The sequence below is a fragment of the Sapajus apella genome, unplaced genomic scaffold (genome assembly GCF_009761245.1).
Source record: "Sapajus apella isolate SASKATOON/1434 unplaced genomic scaffold, GSC_monkey_1.0 scaffold5, whole genome shotgun sequence".
NCBI classification, from domain to species: Eukaryota; Metazoa; Chordata; class Mammalia; order Primates; family Cebidae; genus Sapajus; species Sapajus apella.
Genome location: NW_022436945.1, coordinates 38,371,954 through 38,397,727, shown reverse-complemented (window position 1 = coordinate 38,397,727; position 25,774 = coordinate 38,371,954). Strand labels below are relative to the sequence as shown.

The window sequence follows — 25,774 nt, the reverse complement described above, 5'->3', positions numbered from 1 at the left end:
ATGTAATCTCTCTGGACTTCTAGAACTCAAAGTTAGAAAGCTGTCTATTCCCAGTTTTGAATGCCCTCCCCTCTGTTCGTTGCAAAAGGCCTCTCTCCAGTGGTGCTTCCTTAGTGTCCTAGGGGGAGGTGCACACTGTCACCGTGGCAGGAGGCCAGAGCCGGAGATGAAAGGGTGAGGGCTGGCCACTGGGCAGGCAGCCTTGATGGCAGGATGGGTGGAGCCTCAAAGGCTCAGGTCTTAAATCTCCACCTGGCTTGATCCAGATATCCACCCATTTGAAAACCACCTAGGATACAAAGGTATGTCTTAGAAGCAATGTTACTTACCAGATCTTGTCCTCAACCAAAATAGCCTCTGTTGCTTTTTTCCTTCAGTTTTGCAACCTTTTCTTTCTTTTATGTATAAATGAACTCTTCATTTCCTTTCTATAATACTTCATTTACTCTGCTGCCTTCTTCCTTTCACTCTTTGGCACATACACCTACACACCCAGTATTTCTAACTGCTTCCTCATGCTTCAGCTTGACTATGTCCATTCTGAAATTTACATTTTACCTAATTATTTCCAGTTTCATGAGCAGCTTTTTCTGGAGTTCTCAGTAGTTCCTTACCTAATACATATAAATTTATAAATAGTATAATTTTTTTACAAATTAATACCTTTCACTTTAAGATACAAGATTGTACTTGTCTAGCTGTTTTGAACTCAAACCTATCATGTATAAATCTCTGCAACTTAGAAAGAACCAGGGCAATTTTAATTCATGTAAGCTTAAGAAAAAGTATTTTTCAACCGTGTCTTTCTCTTCAATGCTACAGAATAATGTACCTGTGAATGATGACTATATTTTTTTTTGTTGCTGATGTTGTTAGATTAGCTTGGTGCACAATTGTATGTATAATCACTTCAGCTTTGAATGTAGAAACAAATATATTTCTTCCTGGGCAAATCAATTCAATTTCTGGTATTACATAAAAAGCACACTACAAAAATAAATCACTCCTCCATGCTGTAGGGCACCTTTGCAGTTCATGGCCATGTGTACCTGAATTTAGATGCCCTTGAAAATATGGGAGGATTGACCTTGCATGAAACAAAAGTTTTAAAGTTACATTGTAAATTTCATTCACTTCACTCCATGTATTTATTTACACACAAACAGCATAACCCAGTGAGAGACTGCAGGCTGCTAAAAATATAAAACACTAGATAGACAGATAGAAAGAAAGAAAGATAGCTAGCTAGATAGGTATGTTCCTTCTTTTAGGGGGTTCAGAACAGATACGAAGCAAAGCAGTAGTAATGCGGAATGTTACCAACGTGTATCCATTCATTCAATATTCACTGAAAGATTTCTGTAAACATAAAGACAAATACTGAAGCTAAATCAGGAAAAAGGACCAGGCCATAGGATGTGAGATGAAGGATATGTAAGACTACGGCTAACAGGAGAAGGCATTGAACTTGGAACTGGGAATGAACTGAAAGTGAATTTCAGCATGAGATATGCACGTATTGTTCTTTGCACAAGCCACATCCTGTAGGCTCCACAGGCACTTATCAAGCCAGGTCATAAGTCTAGCTAGATAACACAGGGCTTTAAATACCAACCTGAGGGATTTGGACTATAGGCAATAAGGAGCCCTTTGAGGATTTCAGATGAAGAAATAATAAAGGAAAAAACATTATTGTAGGAAAATAATCCTTTGGAATCACCTAGGTTGGATCAAGAAGAAGGGAAGACAAGAGGCAGAGACAAAATCAGTTAAGACATTTTAGCATTTCACACTGCAGTGATGAAAACTAAACTGAGCGCTATTAGAACAGAAAGGAAGGGATGATTTGTTGGAAACTCTTATACTGAATAATGTGATTATTTGTACACACAGTGGTTTTTAAGTGGGATTTAGTTTAAAATCACAAAAGTTATCCATCTTTAAAATTATTTTTGTGATACATTCAGCCATTGTAATTTATACTTCTTTTTTATAAACTTTCCATTCTCAAGAATTTTTGGTACAAAAGATACTTAATGTTTCTGTATCTTATTACATCTTCATGGTTTGGAGCCAGAACATATATTTGATAACACATTATGTCATATATATCTAAATGATTTCATAATGATTTGAAAAGTTGCAAAAGCCACACAGCAAAGCTTATGTTTCTTCTATTTATGAAAAATAAGAGCCTCTTTTGTGAGTTGAACTTTTTACTCATAGAGTTATAGAGGTCCATGGTTTAGTGTAACTGGTTGTCATTCATGTAATAAACCACATGGCTGATTACAATGCTGCAGATAAGCATAATAGACTTTGCTCTGTATTAAGGGCCTGCAAAGAAACAGAGAAGTCTTTAATCTTAGTAAGGCTTTATTCATCCCAAAGCACACTGCAGAGTGAAAAATACTGGAAAAGCAGAGGTGAGGCCTAAGTGAGAATGTATGTCCTTTCTTTAAAATGTGACATAAATGTAATTTTATGCTATAGCTATGTCATTTTGGTAGCTACATTTTCATGCCCCAATATCTAATAAATCAAACATTTCCTTAAATTGGTAACTAAGGCAAGATAACTTTCCTAATTCTTAAATTGAAAATTAGATTTTCTGCTTCTTATTTTCTGTTAGTTTTTATATATTATTGTGAATAAGTCAATTCATTTTCCTTTTTCCAGGCATTATGAAAAACCTCTATTTCAGAAACATTACTATAGTTATAGGTCTTTATTTTACTGGAATAATGACAAATGCATCAAGAAAAAGCAATATTTTGTTCAATTCTGAATGCCAATGGAATGAATATGTTCTGACAAATTGTTCTTTTACCGGAAAGCATGATATACCTGTGGACACATCACAGACAGCAACCACTGTGGATGTAAGTTTTGGTTTCTTTAGAGTTTTCTTAGAGTGTCACATGAAAAAAGAAGAATGGAAAATAAAACATCTGGACCTCAGTAACAATCTCATATCAAAAATAACCTTAAGCCCTTTTGCATATTTACATGCTTTGGAAGTGTTAAACCTCAGCAACAATGCCATCCACTCCCTCTCATTGGATCTACTCAATCCTAAGTCCTTAATGGTGAAACGCCACAGAAGCAGTTTCAGAAAGAGGTTTCCATTGCTGAAGGTGCTCATTCTTCAAAGAAATAAACTCAGTGACACTCCCAAGGGTGAGTACAATTTTAAGTAGACAGAGAAACAGTGCTTGCATGGAGTTGTTTCATGTCCATAAGAATTCTACATTTGTTTTCAGGTTCAAGGAGACAGCTGAAAGTACAGTAATAAAGTACACATAATAAAGTTTCTTAGTGGCACTGGAGATTACTGTATGTGAAATTTACAGCTAATGCAATTTAGTTTTCCAGTAGTAAATCTGACATTAATGTTACATACATTTATCGAGACACTAGGAAGTGCTAAATAATAATGAGTGATTTTGTTACCTACTTTGAACATCATATGTTTGTTAATATAGAAAAGCACTGAAAAATAACTAGTTCAAATACATTTAATGTATAAGGCAATTCAAATTAAACGTTGCCATACTAGTAATATTTTTCTTTTTTGAGTACATTTTGCCTCTTTCTAGTTGTCCTCCAAAAGTACAGCAGAAGTATCCTAATATGGTAGATTGGTATGTAAACCTTCTGATTATCAAGTCAAAATCAGAATTCCTTATCCTAGTTTCTAATAGGGTACTCCAAATCACCTCCTATTATCATAAGTTCTCATCTGACATTCAGTAGTGTACATGTTGGAGTTCCTTAATGGATACACCAATGTTTTCTTTAGAAAATGTACCAAGTTCATAAAGCAAAACTTCCTTTGCCCTTTTTATATTCCAGAGTGCTAGACAATTAATTTCCTTTCCTTGTTTGTTTTCAGTCTTGTTCACTCTTTGCTAAGCACCTACTTTATATAACACTATGCAGAAAAAAAAAGTATAAGGATATTGTTCTCTTTCTCCATTCCAAGTTGTGCATATTTTTCTTATTACCTAGTTCTGATATTTCATGTTTGTATTTTCATGCTCTTTCTCCAGCTTTGTTATAAGGATCATTTTGGCAATAATAGCCTAGCAGGTATAGGAATTAATCCAGTCACTACGTCAGCAGAATTGTGTGAGAAGGGTGGGAGTCTTCTCTCCCTGACCTTCTCCGTAAAAGTAGAAGTCATAAAATGTGACTCCGTAAAAACGTGTCATATTTTCAGTGTAAATGAATTGCATTTTATTTTATGATTTTTATTGTATTGTTTTTATTACAAAAAGAATACCTATTACTTATAGAACACTTAAAAACTGAAGAAAAATTTAAAGGGAAAAATTAAAGTCACTCATATATATTCTTCAAGTTTTTTATCCCTATTTATGCTTTTTATTTCAAAATTGGATCATTCTGGCCATACTTCTAATTTGTATTTTCATATCATAGAATATTTTAATATCTTTAAATAATTAAGCAATCTCATAAATATTTTAAATAGTTGAATAGTTTTTATATATGCATGTATCGTAATTGGTTTAATCAAGCACTAGGTTATTTCCAGGTTTTGTTTTTTGATGGACATCCTTACAGCTACATATATCAGTATGATATAACAAAATCTTTTTAACTGGTTTGGTAGATGTGACTCTCAATCCACAAATTCAAGTGTACTAGAGATAAAACCTTCTATTGTCTGTAGCAACATAATTTCTGATTCTAATCCCCCATTAGGAGGAGTCGGAGGGATATTTAATTAACATCAGTCTTTCATCAGCTTTCCTCTGCCTTAGCCGGGATTTGTACCCAGTTCTAGAATCGTATACTCTAACAAAGCATCGAGGCATGCATGTTCCTTAGCCCTGCTACCCAGAAAATATTACTTTTCAGTCTTTTCAGTTTGGAGAGCATTTCTTCTCCCTTTTTTTTCCTTCTGTCTTGAAATCACTTTCTTCTAAAGGTTTAGGGTTTTGGAAAACAAAAGCCAGAAAGACTTATAGACTTACCTACTTTCTGCCTTGCCATGTGCCTTCCCTGGGACAATGAACATGGAGCCTACTTTCTGTGTGACTGGAGAGAAAGAGCAAGTGGAAAATATAGGGAGGCAAGAGACTAACATGTCAAAATATTACCCCACCACAAGAGTGAATAGAGAAGTGCTGAGTTTCTCTCTTTAAGGCAGATGCATTCCCCTGAGCTAACTGCGGGTTGAGACAAACACAATTCCACTTAAAGACCAAATATCCCTGTAAATGCAGATACAGATCCATCTTCTTTTTAGAGTTCAGCTTCTACCTCCCAAAAGATCAAGAAACACGTTCAACTTGAAGAGCAAAGAAAACAAGAAGTGAAGTGAGCAAATTCTATATCTGAAATTCTATTAAAATTCTAGCAAATGAAACCATAGAGAGATGAGTGAAAGAGAGAGATGTTAGAAGTTCAGTGTAAGCCATGAATCTGATTGGATATAATTCAGGGTTCTTTTATCCATAGTATTTTGTGATTTAAATTATTTTCCCATAATCATCATGTTAGTTTTTACTAGTTTGAATCTCTTCTAACAACTTTTCCTATTTGATAGTTCTGTGACTATGGCTGAGTCACTCTAACTTCGAAATTCCACGTTGAGGGAAATTGCTGGTAAGAGAGATGCTGCCTAAGATACCACCCTATTTTTGGCCTTTTTCTTTGTTCTTCAGTTCTTCACTCTAAGTCTGTCTATAGGTGACATCTCGATAATATAAGATTTACTCATCAGATCATTGTGAGGATTAAATGAAGAAATGTATCTCAAGGACCTAACTTAACATGATATTTGGCATAAGAAATCGTGGCAATTTAAATATGTGAAAAGTACTTCAAAATGTTGTGAATTACCTTGCAAATGCCAGTTTTTATTATTCTCTTGGAACAAATTGAGAATAACAGTATACTTAGAAGCAAATTATATGTTTTTGCCTAAATCTAAAGGTTTGTTTGTTTGTTTGTTTTGAGATGGAGTTTCACTCTTGTTGTCCAGGCTGGCATACAATGGTGCCATCTCAGCTCACTGCAACCTCCGCCTCCTGGGTTCAAGCGATTCTCCTGCCTCAGCCTCCTGAGTAGCTGGGATTATAGGAATGTGCCACCACGCCTGGCTAATTTTGTATTTTTAGTAAAGACAGGGTTTCTCCATGTTGGTCAGGCTGGTCTCAAACTCCCGACCTCAAGTGATCTGCCCACCTCAGCCTCCCAAAGTGCTGGGATTACAGGCATGAGCCACCGCACTCAGCCGAAAGTTATTTTTTTAAATGCTAAACAACTATTGCAGTAGTAGCCCACTATAATTCATGAGCAGATAATTATTTGTGTCTGACTATATAGACACTTGCAGTCATCTAAAATAATAATAATAAATTAGGGAGATCTCAGAAAGCAACAATTAAGCAAGCTCTGTAACTATGTACCACATATTTTAAAATGGTGGCTGTCTCTAGAACCAATAAAAAGTTGCTTTCACTTAGGAAAGCCCACTTTTGAAAGGGTGAGATATCACATGGACTAACCCTGACTTCAGAGTCAGCTGTGGTGTCACCAGTAAACTTCATGTTGGGAAAACGCCCAAAAGAGGTGCTGCCAATAAAATTGATGAAGCAGATGCCAGCCAGGAATTTAATCAGAATGGTGCTTCCACCTTCCTCCCATATTTTTGGAGTACAGCATTAATAACTGAAAAACTAGTGTAAAAAACACGAAAACAATGGGATCAGTCTCTGGTTACTCTGTCCTACCTTCATCAAGCAGTATTTTTGAAGTGCTCACAGAGTACCTGGAAACGTAGCAGGAACAACGTCTTGTTGGGATTCCGGTTAGGCTGATACACTACATGTAGCAATCTCACATTAACCCACTAAGTTCCAGAACCCAAGAGATAAATGTGTCAGAAATAAGATGAAATGATACCTAACATTTGATACTGATGGAATTAAAAAAAATACACAGTGTATTATAAAAAACAAAAGTATATTGTGTTCCTTCATTCATAGAAAATTAAAGATTTCATCCTGATTGCTACTGAATTATGGAATTATCAATAAGCAATGTTCTCAAAACTAGTTCAGGTTCTAAAGAAACAAAAAGTATATAAGACACTAAACTGAGAAGGCAGGGCCTTTGGTTCACCTGCATAATTTGACCACAATAAGATCTGACCGAATGAATCAAATATCTTACCCAGGCCCATTCTAGACTGTTTTTCAATTCCTATTGCTCTTTAGACTAAAAGCCATAATCCCTGAATATTCTTGCTTTATGTTATCAGGTTGTCACACTTGGGAGAGTATTTAAGAAGGTCATAGTACAGAGGGAGTACTTACTAAGATAGTGTCTGAGTATACTTTCTGTTGCCTTTTTTCTGATAGACACATTATTTCTTGGAAACAATAAAACTGCCTCTAGCCCTTAAATGCAAAGGCTAATAAAATTCCTGCCTACTGTGGCCTATGTAATCATTAGAAAGCAGTTCAATAAATAATTCCCTTTCCACAAAGAGAATTAAGTACCTCTATATTTTCCTCCCAGCATTCAACTCTCCTCTCTTGAAAAATAAAATCTACCCCTGATGTCAGGGATGAATGCACCATATAGCCTCTTTCACTCATCTACCTCCTAAACATTGACTCACCAAGCAAAAATATTAAAAGAACACATTTTCCCCCATTGAGAAGTGCAGCCAAATACTATGCAAGAGTTTTCTTAAATTTCCCAACTCCATATTGAGAGACCCTAAACAAACCAGGTCATTTGTAAGGACCAAACCAGTTCCCTTAAAAATATAAAATCTTCATTATCTAAAATTGAAAGTAAAGGAGAAGTTTTCATGCACAAGGAGGAGTAATTGAACTTCTTGGTCTTTATTCTCATCTCCAGAAGACATTTACCTTCTTCTTGGGAAATCTCACCTTGATATTATGAGGGGAATTAAATAAGAGGATGCCCTAATAGCCGTGTTCAAAATCACTCTCTCCTAGCATGCTTGGGTATGTTCGGGTCCCATTCTTTTCATTTGGAGTACAGTAGCACAATCTCAGCTACTACAATGTCAGCCTCCTGGGTTCAAGAGATTCTCCTGCCTCAGCCTCCCAAGTAGCTGGGATTACAGGCGCCCACCACCACACCCAGCTAATTTTTTGCATTTTTAGTAGAGACAGGGTTTCACTATGTTGGCTAGGCTCGTTTTGAACTCCTGACCTCAAGTAATCTACCTGCGTCGGCCTCCCAAAGTGCTGGGATTACAAGCGTGAGCCACCATGCCTGACCTACTTATTCTTATAATTCTTTCACACATCTTATATTACTCTATATACTTGTTTATTGACCTTAAACAAGTCACTTAACCTAAACAAGCTGCCTGATCCTTATCTTCACTGGGTATAATTATATGTGTAGAGTTGGTGTGAGGGTTAGAGACAGTGTGTATCAAGACTATCACAGAGTGAAGATATATGTAAAACATCTCTCATAGTGCCTGGCACACAGCAGGTGTTCAAAAAACGTTAGTTCCCCTTTAGTGTGACTTGATCATCCTGAGTCTTTAATTTTGTATTTCCTGTCGTGGTCTTTGCTAGAATGGTAACTTCCTTGATTCCAGGCACAATAGATAATTAAAGGGGATTCTCATTCTCTGCTTTCAAATGTTTAGAGTATTCACCAACAGTCTTGTTGTCTCTGTTCATATTTATATAGGTCTGCATAATGTTGGAGGCCCCTGCTCTTCCTTTTTCTGAGCACTTGTTGATCTGTCCTCTGACTTTCTGAACCACACTGACTCATAAAACCATCACCATGTCAAGATAATAAACTATCTGTCACCCCTAAAATCTTCCTCATGCCCCTTTGTATCTATCTTTTCCACCCATCCCTTCTCCCCAACCCAGGTAACCACTGATCTCCTTTCTGTCATTAAAGATTCACTTGCATTTCTATAATTTTATATAAAAGGGATCATACAATATGTACTTTTATTTTTGGTCTACTTTTTTCAACATAATTATTTTGAGACTTGTCCATATTGTGTATATATTAAAAGTTCATTCCTACTAAAAAGAGAATTACCATTCGACCTACCAATCTCATTAGTGTGTATATCCAAAGGAAAAATAAATCATTCTACAAAAAAGACACATGCACTCATATGTTCATCACAGCACCATTCACAAAAGCAAATAAATGGAATCAACCTAGGTGCCCATCAGCAGTGGATTGGATAAAGAAAGGGTGGTACATATACATCATGGACTACTACATAGCTATAAAAATAGAATGAAATCATGTCCTTTGCAGCAACATGAATGCAGCTGCAGGCCATTTTCCTAAGCAAAGTAATGAAGGAGCAGAAAGCCAAGTACCACATGTTCTCACTTATAAGGGGGAACTAAATCTTGAGTTCAAACAGACATAAAGATAGAAATAATAGACAATGGGGACTACTAGAGGGAGGAGGGGTGAGGGAGGAAGGAGACTAAGGCTGAAAAACTACCTGTTGGGTACTATGCTAACTACCTGGGTGATGGGATCATTTGTACTGCAAACCGCAGCGTCAGGCAATATACCTATGTAACAAACCTGCACATGTACTCTCAAATAAAAGTTGACATTATTGCTCACACCTGTAATCCCAGCACTTTGGGAGGCTGAGGCAGGCAGATCACAAGGTCAAGAGTTTGAGACCAGCCTGGCCAATATGGTGAAGTCCCGTCTTTAATAAAAGTACAAAAATTAGCCAGGTGTGGTGGTGTGCACCTGTAGTCCCAGCTACTCAGGAGGCTAAGGCAGAAGAGTCACTTGCATATGGGAGGCAGAAGTTGCAGTGAGCCCAGATAGCACCAGTGCACTCCCACTCCAGCCTGGGCAACAGAGCAAAACTCCACCCCCCAAAAAAAAAAAAAAAAAAAAAAAAAAAAACAAGTTGACATTATTTTAAAAAGACAAAAAGAAAAAGTTTTGTGAACTGTGGGGAAAGTTCATTCCTTTACATTCCTTTACATTGCTGCATGGAATTCCATCATGTGGATTCATTAATCTGTTGATGGACACTTAAGTTGTCTTTCTGGCTATTAAAAATAAAGCTGCTAGATCTTTCATATATGCTCTATGCTGGGTTGATGAAATTCTCTCTATTCCTAGTTTGCCCAAGACCTTTTCTGGATCCACTGAGATGATCATATGGGTTTTTTTTTTTTTTTTTTTAGTCTGTTAATTTGGAGAATTATGCAAATATTCTAATATTAAATTAACTTGATGTTGCATTCCTGGGGTGAATTCCATTTTGTCATAATTTATTATCTTTTTTATGTATTTTGGATTCAATTTGCTAAAATTTTAAGAAATTTTACATCTACGTTCATGAGGAATATTGGGTTATTATTTTATTTTGCTTATTGTTGATGTCTAGTTTTGGTATTAGAGTATGCAGGCTTCATAAAATGAATTGGGACATATTTATTTCTCTTCCATTTTCTGGAATCGTTTGTTTAGAATTGCCTTTATTTCTTCCATAAATATTTCATGGAATTCCCCAGTGAAGCTATCTGAACTGGAGTTTTTTCATGGGAAGATGTTTAACTACAAGTTTACTTTTATTAATAGATGCAGGGGTGTTCACATTATTGCTTTTTGAGTGAGTATTGGTAGTTTATGCCTTTCAAGGAATTTGATCATTTTGTCTGAGCTATCAAGTTTATTAGCATAAAGCTGTTCACAATATTTCATTATCCTTTTAATATCTGTAGACCTTGTAGTAATGCCACCTCTCTTATTACTGATACTAATAATTTATGTCTTCTCTTTTCTGATCAGCCTAGCTAGAAATCTCTTTTAATCAATTTTATTATTGTTAAAGAACCACCTTTTGGTTTTATTGATTTTTCTCTTTTTTTTTTTTTTTTTTTTTTTTTACATTTTTTACTTTATTTCTTCTCTGGTCTTTATTATTTCCTTTCTTCGTACTTTCAATTTCATTCATTCTTGCAAGTTTCTTAAAGGGGAAGCTGAAGTCAATGACTTGAGGCATTTCTTCTTTAATAGGCATTTAGTGCAATTTAATAATAAATTAGCAATAAATTTCCCTCTAAAAGTGGCTTTAGCTACATCCCACAAATTTTGATATGTGATGTTTTCATTTTTAGTCTAGTCAAAATACTTTATTTCTCTTTTAATTTTTCTTTGTCCCATGGGTTATTTAGAAGTGTACTGTGAATCTCCAATTATCTATGGATTTCCTAGAGTTCTAGCTTTGGGGTTTCCAACATATATCTTAAGATCACGGTCTATTTTTATTTGGTATTATACCACTTGCCTGTAACATAAGAACCATACAATGGTGTTCTCCATTTTTTTCCCCTCTTCTGGCCTTTGTGCAAGTATTGTCCTACATTTTACCCCATATGTGTTATAAATTCCACAATATGTTTTTACTATCTTTGCTTCACACTGTTGCTTTTAAAGAGATTTAAATATAAGAAAAAAATATTTAAATTAACTTACATACATTTCTGGAGCTCTTTGTTCCTTTCTTATATCCAGACTTCTATCTGGTTTTATTTTTCTTCTAAAAGACTTCCTTGAACATTTTTTCTAGTCTGGGCCTACTTCTGATGAATGCTTTCAAATCTTTATTGGAAAGGTCTTTATTTGCCTTTGTTTTTCAAATATGTTTTTACTCACTAAGGAATTCTAGGCTGACCTTTTTTAAAGATTTTCAGTTTTTTTTAAAATGTTACTCCATTATTTTGAATTTGCGTTGTTTCCAATAAGAAATCTGCTCTCATCCTTATCTTTATTCTTTTTATAGTTTCCTGACATACACTCCATTTAAATTTTTGGCAATCAAATGTATTAATATTTTCCTTTATTATTTCTTTTTTTAATCTCAGAAACAGCTTTCCCCGTGTGCAACTACACCAAGCTTTTGTTTATATATGCCTTAACTCCATGGATGGCAAAATTGTAGGCGAAGATTTTTCAGGCATATTATACTTATAATCCAGCTGGAATTTACTTTGTTGTGTGGAGATCAGAATGATGTCTGCAGTGGATCTCTGGAATTCACCCAGGTCAGATTATTTAACCAGGAGCTTTTTTCCTGAAACCTTGATCCCAGAGCATCTCATCCCCACTGGTCAGGGCCAGCTGGGTATCATGACCTGGATTTTCTGCAGACCAGAGTTGGGAAGCCATCTTTGATACTAGCCTAGCAAACAGCCTCTGTCTTCATCTGCATCCTAGCATCAGCCCATTCACAAGATAGTGTCAGTACTTACAAAACTTAGTCCAGCATGATTCACACACAGTCACCTGAGGCCAGTAGAACTCCTGCCAGATCTCACTAAACAACTTTGGTTCTTTAAATAAAATAAATAAATAAATAAATAAATAAATAAAAAAGGCAGTCAAGAGGTCTAACCCTACTCTAATATAGTTAGTTATTATTTCCTCAAGGGTTCATACCTATTATCATGAAAGTTACACATGGGTCCAAGTCTGTTCCACAAGGCCCTCATTTGGACCAGCAGGCCACCAGGCCGTGTTCTTTTAATGACACTAGCAGAAGCCAAGAGAACAAGCCCTGCCACATAATCACGTTTCAGGCCTTTGCTCACATCACCTCTGCTGCCATCCAAGGCAAATCACACGGCCAAACTCAACTTAGTGGGATGGGAAAGTGTATTCTGCCCACAGGACAGAATATTTGATGAACAATCATCCAAACTAATGGACCCAGCTTTCACTGTACTCCAAAAGCTTGAAGATCATAGTAATGAAAGACATGTCTCAATTCCAGCTATGAGAAACAATTTTGAAGGAAGTAACAAGCATGGAAGCTGTAAGTGATTTTCTTTGGCTCACATCAAAAGTCACAAACAGGGCTGGAAGCAGTGGTTTGTGCCTGTAATCCCAGCACTTTGGGGGGCCAAGGCGGGCAGATCACGAGGTCAAGAGATGGAGACCATCCTGGCCAACATGGTGAAACCCTGTCTCTACTAAAAATACAAAAATTAGCTGGATGTGGTGGCGCAAGTCTGTAGTCCCAGCTACACAGGAGGCTGAGTCAGGAGAATTGCTTGAACCTAGGAGGTGGAGGTTGCAGTGAGCCAAGGTGGAGCCACTGCACTCCAGCCTGGCGACAGAGCAAGACTCTGTCTCCCAAAAAAAAAAAAAGAAAAAAAAAAATTAGCCAGACATAGTGGCACACACCTGTAGCTACTCTGAAGGCTGAGGGGAGAGAATTACTTGAACCCAGGAGTTTGAGGTTACAGTGATCTATGATTGTGCCATTGTACTTTATAGCCTGGTGACAGAGCAAGATCCTGTCTCAAAACAAAACAGAAACAAAAAGTCACACATAAAGGTGGAATAAACCTCAGTCTCAAGTTCCTCTCCAGGACCCTATTATTGCATGATATAAGCAGGTTAACTAAGCAACCCTCAACACCTCTGGCAATTTCGTTATGTACTCCATGACCAAGAACACTCTTTTGTGGTTTTGGGGGAGGGTTGTTTGTTTGTTTTTAGTTAATAAAAGATGGGTATTGTTAAAGGGTCATGATTAAGAGAGCTGGGTTTTGATTCCAGCTCCACCTACCATGGTGTTGTTGGGCAAATTCTCACCTTCACTGAACCTAGGTTTTTTTCATTTATAAAATGTTGATAACTCCTCAGGATTTGTGAAGATTAAAAGGAGATGTTTGTGAAATGCTTAGAGCATAAAGAGTACACAATTAGGAGTTTAAAAATAATTTATTTCCTCACTTCAAAGCTAGGCATAATCGCTCCCTCCACTGAGCTCTTAGGGCACTTACTCAATTCAATTAAGCACTGAGATATTTTAGGAATCATTAGTTCACATCTTTATATAGGCCAGGCAGGTATCATGAACATGTTAAGAAAGCTGTAGCTTCTTTCATATTGGTGCCTTATTTTTTATTTTTTCTGGCAGACCCATACGTTGCATATTAAAAGATGTAGGAATATGCTTCTCTGCACAAAGAAACATTTTCTCCAGAGGTTATATTCAAAATATTTAACAACTGGCCTTCAGCCTGGGCTTCACAGTTGGATGCCTCCTGGCTGTAGTGCTGGAGCCAGGTGCTGCTGGACTGGGGGCAGGGAGAGGATAGACTGAAGTGAGTGCTCAGGGCAGCAGGGCAGTGCCCAGGGACTTGAGCAATAGTCATTTCCAAACCAATATGGAAGTATTTTTTACCACAATATGCCAGATGAATATAAGCCTTAGGTTAGGAAAAAAAAAAAAAAAGCTGCCCTGAGTCTTCTTGGCCTTTTCTTTGTTTTCCTGGGTTTTTCTTTTTCTTTTTTTTTTTTTTTTTTTTTTGACAGAGTCTCACTCTGTCGTCCCAGCTGGAGTACAGTGCCTCCTGTGATCTCAGCTCACTGCAACCTCTGCCTCCCAGGCTCAAGTAATTCTCCTGTCTCAGCCTCCTGAGTAGCTGGAATTACAGGTGCACACCACCACACCAGCTAATTTTTGTGTTTTTAGTAGAGACAGGATTTCACCATGTTGCCCTGGCTGATCTTGAACTCCTAACCCCAAGTGATTCACCCGCCTCAGCCTCCGAAGTGCTGGGATTATAGCCATCGGCCACTGTGCCCAGTCTATTTTCCTGTTTTTGATAGAGACATGAGTAGAAAGAAATCATAACCTTCTATAAGCTCATGCCCCCATCAACAGCAGGCAGCCTTCATTCAGCACCAGCCAGCCTTCATTCAGCACCAGCCAAATGTCATCTTGTGTCAACTAGAACTTCCAGTTTTCTTAAGAGCGGCCAGAAATGCAAATTTTTATTGAATTTTTAGTGTCAGCATAATGATTTTTAAATCTCTATGCATTCCAAACACGGTGGCCTCTGGCCTACTGAATGTATACTATATTCCACCAAGAATTGCAAAAGTTCAAAGACATGAATTCTGCCCTGAAGGGACTTGATCATCTGATGGACAGGCAAACAAACAAATAAAAGTTAATTTTATGGTTGGATGGTGCATGTGATGAACTACTCAGTTTAACTACTAACTTTACCTTGAGTTTATGTCTTATCATTGGACCAGATTAAACTCTTTTTAGAGTAAAGATTCTATGCTATCTACACTTATCCTCAGCACCGACTACCTTGCCCATAAGGTTTTGATTGATTTGTTGTCCTCATGATCTCTTGCTTAGCCTGTATCTAATTAAATGAACACATGACAACCTTGATGGTGCAGCCATTTCAACTAAGTTATCATCTCCCTGTATAATCAATCTTACAATAAGTACCTTGCAGACAGTAGGCAAGGAATAAAGCTTCCTGGAATTGAACCAACCTGATCTTGTTATGTAGTAGTTGATTAAAGACAGGCTACGTGCAAGAACAGAGCAGAAGGAAATGTAAAAATGCAGGCACTTCCTTCTGAGACCCATATGGGAAATGAAATTTGAGAGACTGCTACGACTGGCACCTCATTCTCAACCTTTATTTATTTTCAGTGCCAAATGGACCTCCTGGCTACTCTCTGAAATCAAGTGAAATACAAAGGCAGAGACCAAAATTCAATCTGATTATTTTGCTGGAAAACAAAATCTAGCTATAACTTACTACCTTTGGAAAACACAAGAATCCCTAGGAAATAGTCATAGTATCAACAATAAGTAGCTATAAGAAAGGACTTGGCTACCAAATAAAATGAAACAGCTGGGTGTGGTGGCTCATCCCTGTAATCCCAGCACTTTGGGGGGCCAAGGCGGGTGGATCACTTTAGGTCAGGAGTTCGAGACCAACCTGACCAACATGGCAAAACCCCGTCTCTACTAAAAATACAAAAAAAAAAAATTAGCCTGGCATGGAGGCAGGTGCCTAAAATCCCAGCTACTCAGAAGGCTGAGGCAGGAGAATCACTTGAACCCAGGAGGTGGAGGTTACAGTGAGTGGGGATTGTGCCACTGCACTCCAACCTAGGTGACAGAGCAAGATTGTGTTTCAGAAAAAAACAGAATAAGAAAATCTTAAAACTGGAAGAATTCATCCATGTAAATAAAGCATCAAAACAACATTTTTCTTTATTGTTTGGCAAGATAATTTAATTTTACTATATAGTTCAATCAAATAAATATTTATCATGTCTTTCAATCAAGGTTATATTTTTAATTGATTCTCTTATTTTAAAAGTAGTACATGCTCATTCAAAGAAAAAATTCAAAAGTGCTCAAAACAACATTTTCTTTATTATTATTAATTTTTTTGAGATGGAGTCTCACTCTGTTGCCCAGGCTGGAGTGCAGTGGCGTGATGTTGGTTCATTGAAACCTTCAACCCCTGGGTTCAAGTGAGTCTTCTGCCTCAGCCTCCCGAGTAGCTGGGATTACAAGCACCTGCCACCACACCCGGCTAACTTTGTATTTTTAATAGAGACGGCTTTCATCATCTTGGCCAGGCTGGTCTTGAACTCCTGACTTTGTGATCCACCTCCCTTGGCCTCCCAGAGTGCTGGGATTACAGGCATAAGCCACTGCGCCTGGCCTCAACATTTTCTTTCTCATCCCTCTTCACTTTACTCAACCATTATATTCCTAAGTGTAATTTCTATTAGTAATTTAGTTCATCTCCTGCCAGGTCTTTTCTCTGCCCACTCGAAATCTATATATATGTTTGCATATGGCTGTTTTTCCCCAAGGACATTGGACTTATACACTATACTATTCTGCAGCTTACCTTTTTCTTCCTGTTCAGTCAGTTTACATGTTAATCTGTCTCAATCTCCTTTGGGACCACATATTATTTCATAGTATTAATAATACTATACTACGTTCTAACAGTACCTCAATTGAGAATTCTTAATGTTGTCTCCAATTTTTTACCATGACAAACAGTGCTTCAGTAAATGTCACCAGTTTATATTTTAACTTACTTTTTCATTTTAACAGGACTGTGGAAATTGAAGTCATTGCAGAGTTTGGATCTGTCATTCAATGGGATATTGCAAATTGGGTGGTCTGATTTTCAGAATTGCCTGCAACTGGAGAATCTCTATTTAAAGAGCAACAAGATATTCAAAATTCACCCACAAGCCTTCAAGGACCTCAAAAAATTGCAGGTTCCAAAATCATTTTATAATACTTGAATATGCAGATACATGGTCAATTATATTAGAAGTGTATTTCCATTGAAGAGTTTCTTCATGTCCAGTAGTACTGGCTATTAATCAAAAACTGTTAGTCTATTTTAAGATCCCTTAAAAGAGCTGAAGTCTCTTCCTTGCCTCAGAAATCAAAGGCCACAATAAGGGACATGAATTTTCCTCCAACATAATACTCAACAGCAAGAATTGACTCATTATTTTTCTAAATCAAATTAAATCCAACTCCAAATTTCCACTTAGCAGTTGGCAAGAAATTGAAACTTAGTTATTAGTGAGGCTATCTCCCTAAGCTACAAGATTGGTCAAAGGTCACAGGGGTCTTATGCAATCTGGAACGCCTGAGGAGGCTGATGCTAAAATGTCAATGACCCAGGACTAGATGGGCCTCTGAAAGCCAGTGACCCGGTTGCTTCCATGTCAAAATTGGACACGAAATAATAAAAATGATAATGCTAATATTTCCACACTTGTATAGCATGTACCACGTGCCACATGCAGTTCTAAACATCCAACCCATATTGGGGAAATTTATGTCACATTTTGGGTCCATAGTTCCTGTCTCCGGAACATTGCAGTTAATCTTTCAAGGTGCCAACAGCTGTAAGGGTAAAGAACTCCCAGAGCCCTGTTCTAGGTCTGGCAGCTTCTCTTCTCCTCCAAGCACTTTCCTCCATGCCCTTCCCTTTTGGGAGGATGTTGTAAAATCTCCTCTCAGTGGTCCTTTAGCAACACCAGAGTGGCCTGCAGTGTGGCACTAAGAGATGGTTTGGAGGAGTCTTTAGTCCTCCATCTCCATAACCTCACCACACCTCTCATTCTTTGTATAGGACAGCCTCATTCAATAGAAACATACAACGTGAGCCACATGTGCAATTTTAAATGTTCCAGTAGCTAGAGTGAAAAAGTAAAAATAAGCAAGTGAATTTCATCTTAGTGATAAGTATTATTTACCCAATATTATCTTTTACATGTCATCAATATAGAAATTATTAATGAGATATTTTATATCTCCTTTTCATAGTAAGGCTTCAAAACCTGGTGGCTTTTTCATGCTTACCGCACAACCCAATTTGGACCACCCCTGTTTTAATTGCTCGACAGCCATGTGTAAGCTCTTTGAGGACATACAACGTATCCGTTTGGTTTTCCAGTGCTTAGCATATGCCGGTACCCGACACATATTTTTAAATACTTGTTAAATGAACAGAGGAATGAATAAGTGGATGATGGATGTGGATAGGTGTATTAGTTATCTACTGGTGTGGCTATCATATTAAGCAATGTCAACATAGACAACTGAGATTTTCCCAGTGTTCTGCAAAGTGCTATTAAGGCATAGCTGCAAGATAAGCCTCCAGCTCCCCACTTCCAATCAGACTGGCTCCTGGAGTCCCTTGAGAAGGAAGACTAGGGAAGCAGTGTTGGGGAGTGTGGCCTTAAGCCAGCTGCCTGCCCTTAAACCTAGCCTCTGCCACTTTCCAGCCATACTGTCTTAACACAAGTTATCAAATCTCTGTGTCTCCGTTTTCTCCTCTGAGAAACGGAGATATTTTAGTTCCTTTCAGAGTTTTGTGAGAATTAAGTGTTTTAATACATATACAGTGCTTAGAACAGTGCTTAGAATATAGCAAGCACTTTCTAAATGTAGTCTGTGTATAGAAATTTTAAAGTCAGCACTGTCCCCTGCTCCTTTAACATAGAAATCTGATTACGCCACTTCCTGGTTAAAACGCTTCTAAGATTTCACTGTAAGGACCTGACCCCTGTCTGTCTCTCCAGCCTCCTTTCAAGCCACTCTTTCCTGGCTCCCTACACCCCTGCCTCTGTTTTTACCTCAAGCCCTCCGCACTTACTGGTCCTTTGCTTGGAAGAGCCAACTTCTGTTAAACCTGTTAGTTTTGCTAAAATATTATTTCCTCAGGGAAGCCTTCCCTGGGCCTCCAGATTAAATTAGTTCCCCTTTTATAAACACTTATAACATGCTACACATTTCCCCTCATCGTGCTTATCCCAGCTGAAATTACTTGGTTTTAGGTATGGCTAATTGTTAATGCCTGTGCCCTCAAACCCTTCTACCCTATGATAAGCTCTTTAAAGACATAAAGCCTTTTTAGACAGAAAGCTTTAAAGACACAAAGAGCTTTAAAGCTCTTTCTTTTCCAGTGTTTAGCATATGCCCGCTACCTGACACATATTTTAAAATACTTGTTGAATAAACAAAGGAATGAATAAATGGGTGATGGACATAGGTAGGTGTATTAGTTATCTACTGCTATATAATACACTACTGACAACTTATCAGCTTTAAACCACACACATAGATTGTCTCACAATTTCTATGGGACAGGAATCCAGGCTTACCTGGGGCCTCCACTTAAGGGTCTCTCAAGAGGTTGCAATCAAAATATTGGCCAAGGCTGGAGTCTAACCTAAAAGCCCAGCTAGAAAAGGATTCACTTCCAAGTTCACGTGGCCATCAGGAGGATTCAGTTCCTTGTGGGCTGCTGGAGGAAGGGCTGAGTTCCTTGCTGGCTGTTGGCCAAAGCCTGCCCTCAGTTCTCTGCCATGTGGGCCTCTCCATAGGGCAGTTCACAACATAGCAGCTTGCTTCAGAGTCAGCGAGGGATAGCGTCTGCTACCAAGAACATTACAATTCTTCGTAATGTCATCATGGAAGCGACATTCCATTGCTTTTCATAGTCTGTTGGTTAGAAACAAATCACAGGTCCTGCCTGCATCCAAGAGGAGGAGAGTACTCAAGGGCATGATTGCCAAGGAGGCAGGATCATTGGAGACCATCCTGGAGTCTGCCTGCTACAGTAGTCATGAGGACAGATGAGAAGATCCACTTAACTTGGTAGTGCTCCCCAGTTTACCACAAACAGGCAGTCAGATTGCCTGGGAATGTCACTTTGTATTTTATATACTTGGTATTTGTAATTTGCCCTTCATCTGTTGTGTTTCCTGTGCACTTTTATTGTGCTCTATTAGTTTTCTGCAGCTCACAGGTGATAGATGCCACAGGCAGACTAAAAAGCCTGAGAATGTTTTAAATACAGCTGTAATTCTCAATGCACTGGAACTGCCCCAGAATCAGACCATTTCTTCTCCTCTATTATCCCTTCTGCATGTTTGGCAATAACTCTAAAAACTGGTTTTGGAAGATGATGAACATATTTGGTACCAAAAAGCTAAATATCAAAATGGATATTGTTTTTCTTCTGGGCGAAGAATTTAATACTTGCACTATTCTATGTGTTTTTCCGTGTGGAAATCTTTTCAGAAGCCAGATAGAGTTTTCAAAGCATAAATTCATCACCATGTTTTGATGGCATGAAATAAGTTTCACTGACATTTCAAATTAGCATTTCTTTTCCTAATCTTATCCCATTCTTCTTAAATGCAGTGATTTGTGAAGTGATATTATATGTGCTTCTCCCAATCTTTCCGTAGTATATACTCCTTTCAAATGCTGGTTGATGGGTATTTCTTTAGCCAAATTGGACCATTCTGTTTTGCTCCTCTCGCAGAAATTTTTCCTCCTGAATCATTTTATTAATTTTCTGTGTTCCCTCCAGTTTTGCTTTTGGTTCCATGATTTGTAATATAATAAGGTGCTAGGACAAAACATAAATGCAGACATGCACTAGAAAGCAAATAATTACCTGAAAAACATCAGAATATTTCAATCTGTTGCCAAGGGATACATAAGAAAACTACTGATCCTCACCAAGCCCAGGCCAAGCTAAGTATTTTTTTCTTTCCAGTCCCACAGTCTCCTGCCTCCAATTTTTGGCAACCTTCCTTTGAAAGTCCATGCTGCTTGGCTATTCAACAGTGGAAAATTCACCCTTACTACCCAAGTTCACAAGAAATTCTGATTCTATATGTGATGGTCATGTTTGTGGCACTGTTTGATTTTTTTCCTCGAATAAGCCCTTTAGGAATTTATATAACCCAAGATGTAAATGCTGATTTTTTCCCCTGGGTGTCTATAAAGCAATTGGCCTTGATAACATTCAGCCTTTCTGGCTTTCATTCATTGTCCTCTTTTTTAAAAGCAAGGACTGTGTTTTCCTTTTTTATAATGTTCTCTTCTTTTAATAACTACCTGCCCCTCCCCAAACCTCATGAGCCATCTTGGTGCCTCAGCCCTCGGTCTCCTCAACCCAGCCCTTCCTTCACTCTAGTGCAGCAGGGCTCAGGCTCCAGGAGGGTATGTTCTTCAGTGGAAGGCACACAGCTGTGAAGCCAGATGAGACCTCAGCTCTACCATTGCATTCCTTCCTTCCTGTTGTTTGCAGAGCACCTGCTGTATACCAGGTGCTAGGGTCTATGTGAGATGTACCGTGTGGCATAACCCAGTTTCTTCCTCTGTAGTAAAGGTAAAAATGAGGAAATTGTTAAGGTCAGAGATCATGTACATAAAGCACCCAGTAGCATGTCTGGGACCCAGCAGGGCTCTGCAAGTGGCAGCTAGAGCTCCTCCTAACTGTGCTTTCCCTGCTATGTCACGCTCCTGCCGTGTCCGACATCTACAGATCCTGCTCTCTGTTTCTAGAGACACTGAATCCTTCTTGTTCCCCTTTCCCCTTCATTTCTGTTCAGACTAGAAAAATTTGTCATACTGTATGTACTGAAAGCCCTGGATGCAGAGAAATGTACTACTACCCTTGAGATAATATTTGAGGCAAAAGATCTCTCTTTGAAGTCAGGCGCATGCCTGTCATTCCGGCATTTTGGGAGGCCAAGGCATGGGGATTACTTGAGCCCAGGAATTTGAGACCAACTGAGCAACATAGTGAGATTTCATCTCCACCAGAAATACACAAATAAGATTTCTGGTCAATCACAATTCTGTATTCTGTGTCTTCATCATCCAGTATTTTCTGCCACTTTCAAGACTGTAGTACTTCTAGAAATGCTTGATCTGGCATCCAATTCTAGATCTTGAAAACATGAGTGTCTAGGTTTTCTTTAACAGTACAAATTACACTCAGGAAATAAGGAAGAGAAAATGATTAGGCATTGAATATAGGCATGATACTTAAAGTTTCACATAACTTTAATACTCACAGCAACCCTGGGAGGGAGGCTTATAGAAGGTAAACCATTTGTCAAGACTAGTAAAGTCCTAAGAGGTAGAACAGAGGCTTAAAACCCACTATTCCCTGACTTGTAAACCAGTATTAAATTCATACTGCCTCCATAGGACATAAATAGTATTTTTCTGTAACTCGTTTATTTTATCTCTAAATGCCTTTATCCACAGACGATCCTAAACTCGTTTCTTCTCAAGCAGGTCGTGGACCTCAGCAACAATGCTCTGACCACCATCCTACCAATGATGATCATGGCTCTAGAACTCCCCCATCTGGTGGCTGACTTGGCTGATAATCACTGGCGGTGTGATGATAGCGTGGCAGTCTTTCAAAATTTTATTTCTGAATCCTGGAGGAAAAAGTGGAATGTCATTTGCAACAGGTCTATAGGTAAGTCAGTAAGGTTTCTCTGAAAAAGCTCCATTTATACTGAAAAATGCACGTACAAATTTTAGTCTCATTTGAAGTAATGACAGTCCCCTGACAGCAAAAATGCTGATCTCTGGCATTAGTCAGTCTTGGGCTGTGCCACAGAAGAATCGCTGTTTCCCTCAGTTCATCAATTATTTTCTTCATGCAGTCAAAGAAACACAGTTCAACTACTCAGTATCAGTTGGATTTGGTCAACAGGAGGAATTCCACTAGAAGAGAGTTTTGTTCTGACACACCAAACTTTATTCTCAAGAACCATAGACATGCTGTAGGCATTAAACAAGAATGAACACATGAATGAAATTTAATGTCACCGTTTTATCCCAATTCTTAACAAATAATCTGTTAAAGAACTTTTAAAATCAGAAACATCATTATTTTAAATGTTTGCTAACACTCTGAAAGTGTGATCCTCTACATACACAAAACGCACACACACATATTACAAAAGCATATTTTCCTTTGATTTGTTCCTTACCCCTCTCCCAAGGTGCTGGAATATGTTACTGGGGTTGGATATTCTGGGAAGTTTTTTTCACTATTAACTACCTTGGCTAAATCTCAACCTTATAACTAGGAAAAAAAAAAAGTCCATTAAAAATTTGAGTGCTAGATTCTGTTCTATTCAGGACTGCCTTTCAAGTAGGAACATGGCCATGCCTACCAGGTTTAGAGGAAATCCACGAAGATCAGAGATAAGTCTTAATGTTATCAGCTACATTTGTTTCACTCCACAACTGGCATTCTGAGGGTAGAGAGCAGAATGTCAGAAACCAGATGAAAAAACTGAATATTTCTGCTGTTTACCAGCACTGGACGATGGTGAGGAAATAAAATTGCAAACCTGGGTAGGGCCAAGACAGGTGTTGCAGCAGGCTAGTAGAATGTTCTGGCAAACATGGAGTAGGTAAGACTATGGAGGAAGGAGAAGCCATGTTCACAGGGCTGTTCCTCTATTCTGGCTTCTTCCTCCTACAGGCAGCAGTGAGGCAGGAACCCTAAGGAACATGCAACCTCCTGGACCTCTGAGCAACAGACCTCAGCCTGATAGCCATGTGTAAATGCATACAGCCATAGACATACTGTTGGCATTAAACATGAATGAATAAAATTTTTAAACTGCTTATTATCACATAATGTTTACTTTAACATATATAGCTGGATAAGGACTCAGTAGGACTCACAGAAGCTTCTGAAACCCCTAGAATCTGGAAATGGGGGCAGTGGCTCACACCTACAGTCCAGCAGTTCAGGAAGCTGAGGGAGGAGAATCTCCTGAGGCCAAGAGTTTGAGACTAGCCTGGGCAACATAGTGACAATGCTTGTCTCTATAAAGTGGAAAAAAAATAAAAATAAAGCATCCCGGGTGTGGTGGCTCACGCCTGTCATCCCAGCAACTCTGGAGGCTGAGGTGGGAAGATCGCTTGAGCCAGGAGTCTGGGGCTTCAGTGAGTTATGATTGTGCCACTGCACTCCAACCTGGGTGACAGAGAGAGGCCCCAATCCTGAATAAAGGAAAAACCCCTGGAATCTTATTTCAATGTTTGCTCAATGTGTATTTTTTTATCCACTTGCAGGGAGTGAGGAGGCCAATGGGCGGACCCCCCAGAGCAGAATTTCCAGGGAAACCCACCTTCCTTCCATTCATCTGCATAGTGTGAAAAGCCTCATAAGGAGCAAAGCAGAGAGGCCCCGGGGAGGAAGGCACACAGGCGTCTCCACTCTGGGAAAGATGGCAAGAGCCAGCTCTGGTCTCAGGGAGAAGCAGAGACGGCTGCCAAGAAGTGTTAGAAGTGCCCGGGATGTGCAGGCTGCCAGCAGAAAGGAGGACGCTCCCCAGGACCTGGCTCTGGCGGTGTGCCTGTCAGTGTTCATCACATTCCTTGTCGCCTTCTGTCTGGGGGCTTTCACGAGGCCTTATATTGACAGACTGTGGCAACGAAAGTGCCAGAACAAAAACCCTGGCCAGAACAATGGGTATTCAAACGAGGGCTTCTACGACGACATCGAAGCTGTGGGACGCACACCACACCCAGAGACCCATCTGCACCAAGCATTTCCTGATCTAAGCCTCTATGAGAACCAGACCCCTTTCTGGGAGACACAGCCACAGCCACAGCCACAGCCACACGCCACCGTAATTCCTGATAGAACGCCGAGAAGGAGCAGCAAGGATCCTGGCAGTCCGAAGAGCTCAGGACAGTGCAGGGACAACACTGGGGCAGGAAGTGGAAATGACGGTCCAGCCTATTCCATTCTCCAGGGACATCCACAGGCCAGAAACCGTGAACTGATGTCAGCAGCGCAGGACCACATCCATAGGAGTGATGTTCTTGAAGAATGCACGTATGAAACTGTGGCCCAGGGAGAGCCTCTCAGTGCACACTCAGTGGGCGTCTCTTCTGTAGTGGGCATGTCACATGCTGTCTCCAGCTCAAACCGTCATGATTCCAGTGAATTAGAGCCATCCCTCTCTGGAGAAATGATAGCTTCCCTCTGTAAAATGCTAAGGCATGCAGAAGCACAGAGGATTGGAGAGAGTAAGGAAAGAGGGGGCACTGAACGGTCACTCTGGGACTCACAGATGGAATTTTCTAAGGAAAAGCAAGTGAGACCATCCACTGATTTGCTGAGCATACAACAGCCAAGGCTGTCAGGGGCAAGTGCTGAGGAAGAGCTTTCGGCCCACTACAGCGAGGTCCCATGCAGTGACCCAGGAGACACAGGCCCATCAGTCTTTCCTCTAAGATGGGATGGTGGCCCAGTTATCACTCCTGCTAATGAGGAACCAGAGCAGAAATCCACTCCTTCTGGCACTTGGTGTGTGGTGGAGAGTGACTGTGACTCTGATGAGGGGTCTTTGTTCACTCTAAGCTCCATAAGTTCAGAGGGTGCAAGGAGCGAGACTGAAGAGGTATCACCTGACAAGGAGCCCAGGCAGGATGAGGAGCCCCTACAGCACAAGGAGCCCTTGAAGGATGAGGAGCTCTTGCAGGACAAGGAGACCTTGCAGGACGAAGAGCCCCTACAAGACGAGGAGTTCTTTCAGGACGAGGAGCCCCTACAGGACGAGGAGT

General features: G+C 39.2%; 1 protein-coding gene across 1 annotated transcript in view; it reads left to right on the top strand.

Moving 5' to 3' along the window:
• Position 1: 1 nt before the first annotated feature.
• Positions 2-25,774, top strand: part of LRRC66 (leucine rich repeat containing 66) — a 27,324-nt gene continuing 1,551 nt past the window's right edge. Inside the window, exons 1-5 of the mRNA XM_032274161.1 lie at positions 2-302; positions 2,680-3,180; positions 16,949-17,118; positions 22,466-22,655; positions 24,275-25,611. Coding sequence (XP_032130052.1) covers positions 2,685-3,180; positions 16,949-17,118; positions 22,466-22,655; positions 24,275-25,611 — 2,193 coding nt within the window. The 5' untranslated portion in view covers positions 2-302; positions 2,680-2,684. The remainder of the gene's footprint in view (positions 303-2,679; positions 3,181-16,948; positions 17,119-22,465; positions 22,656-24,274; positions 25,612-25,774) is intronic.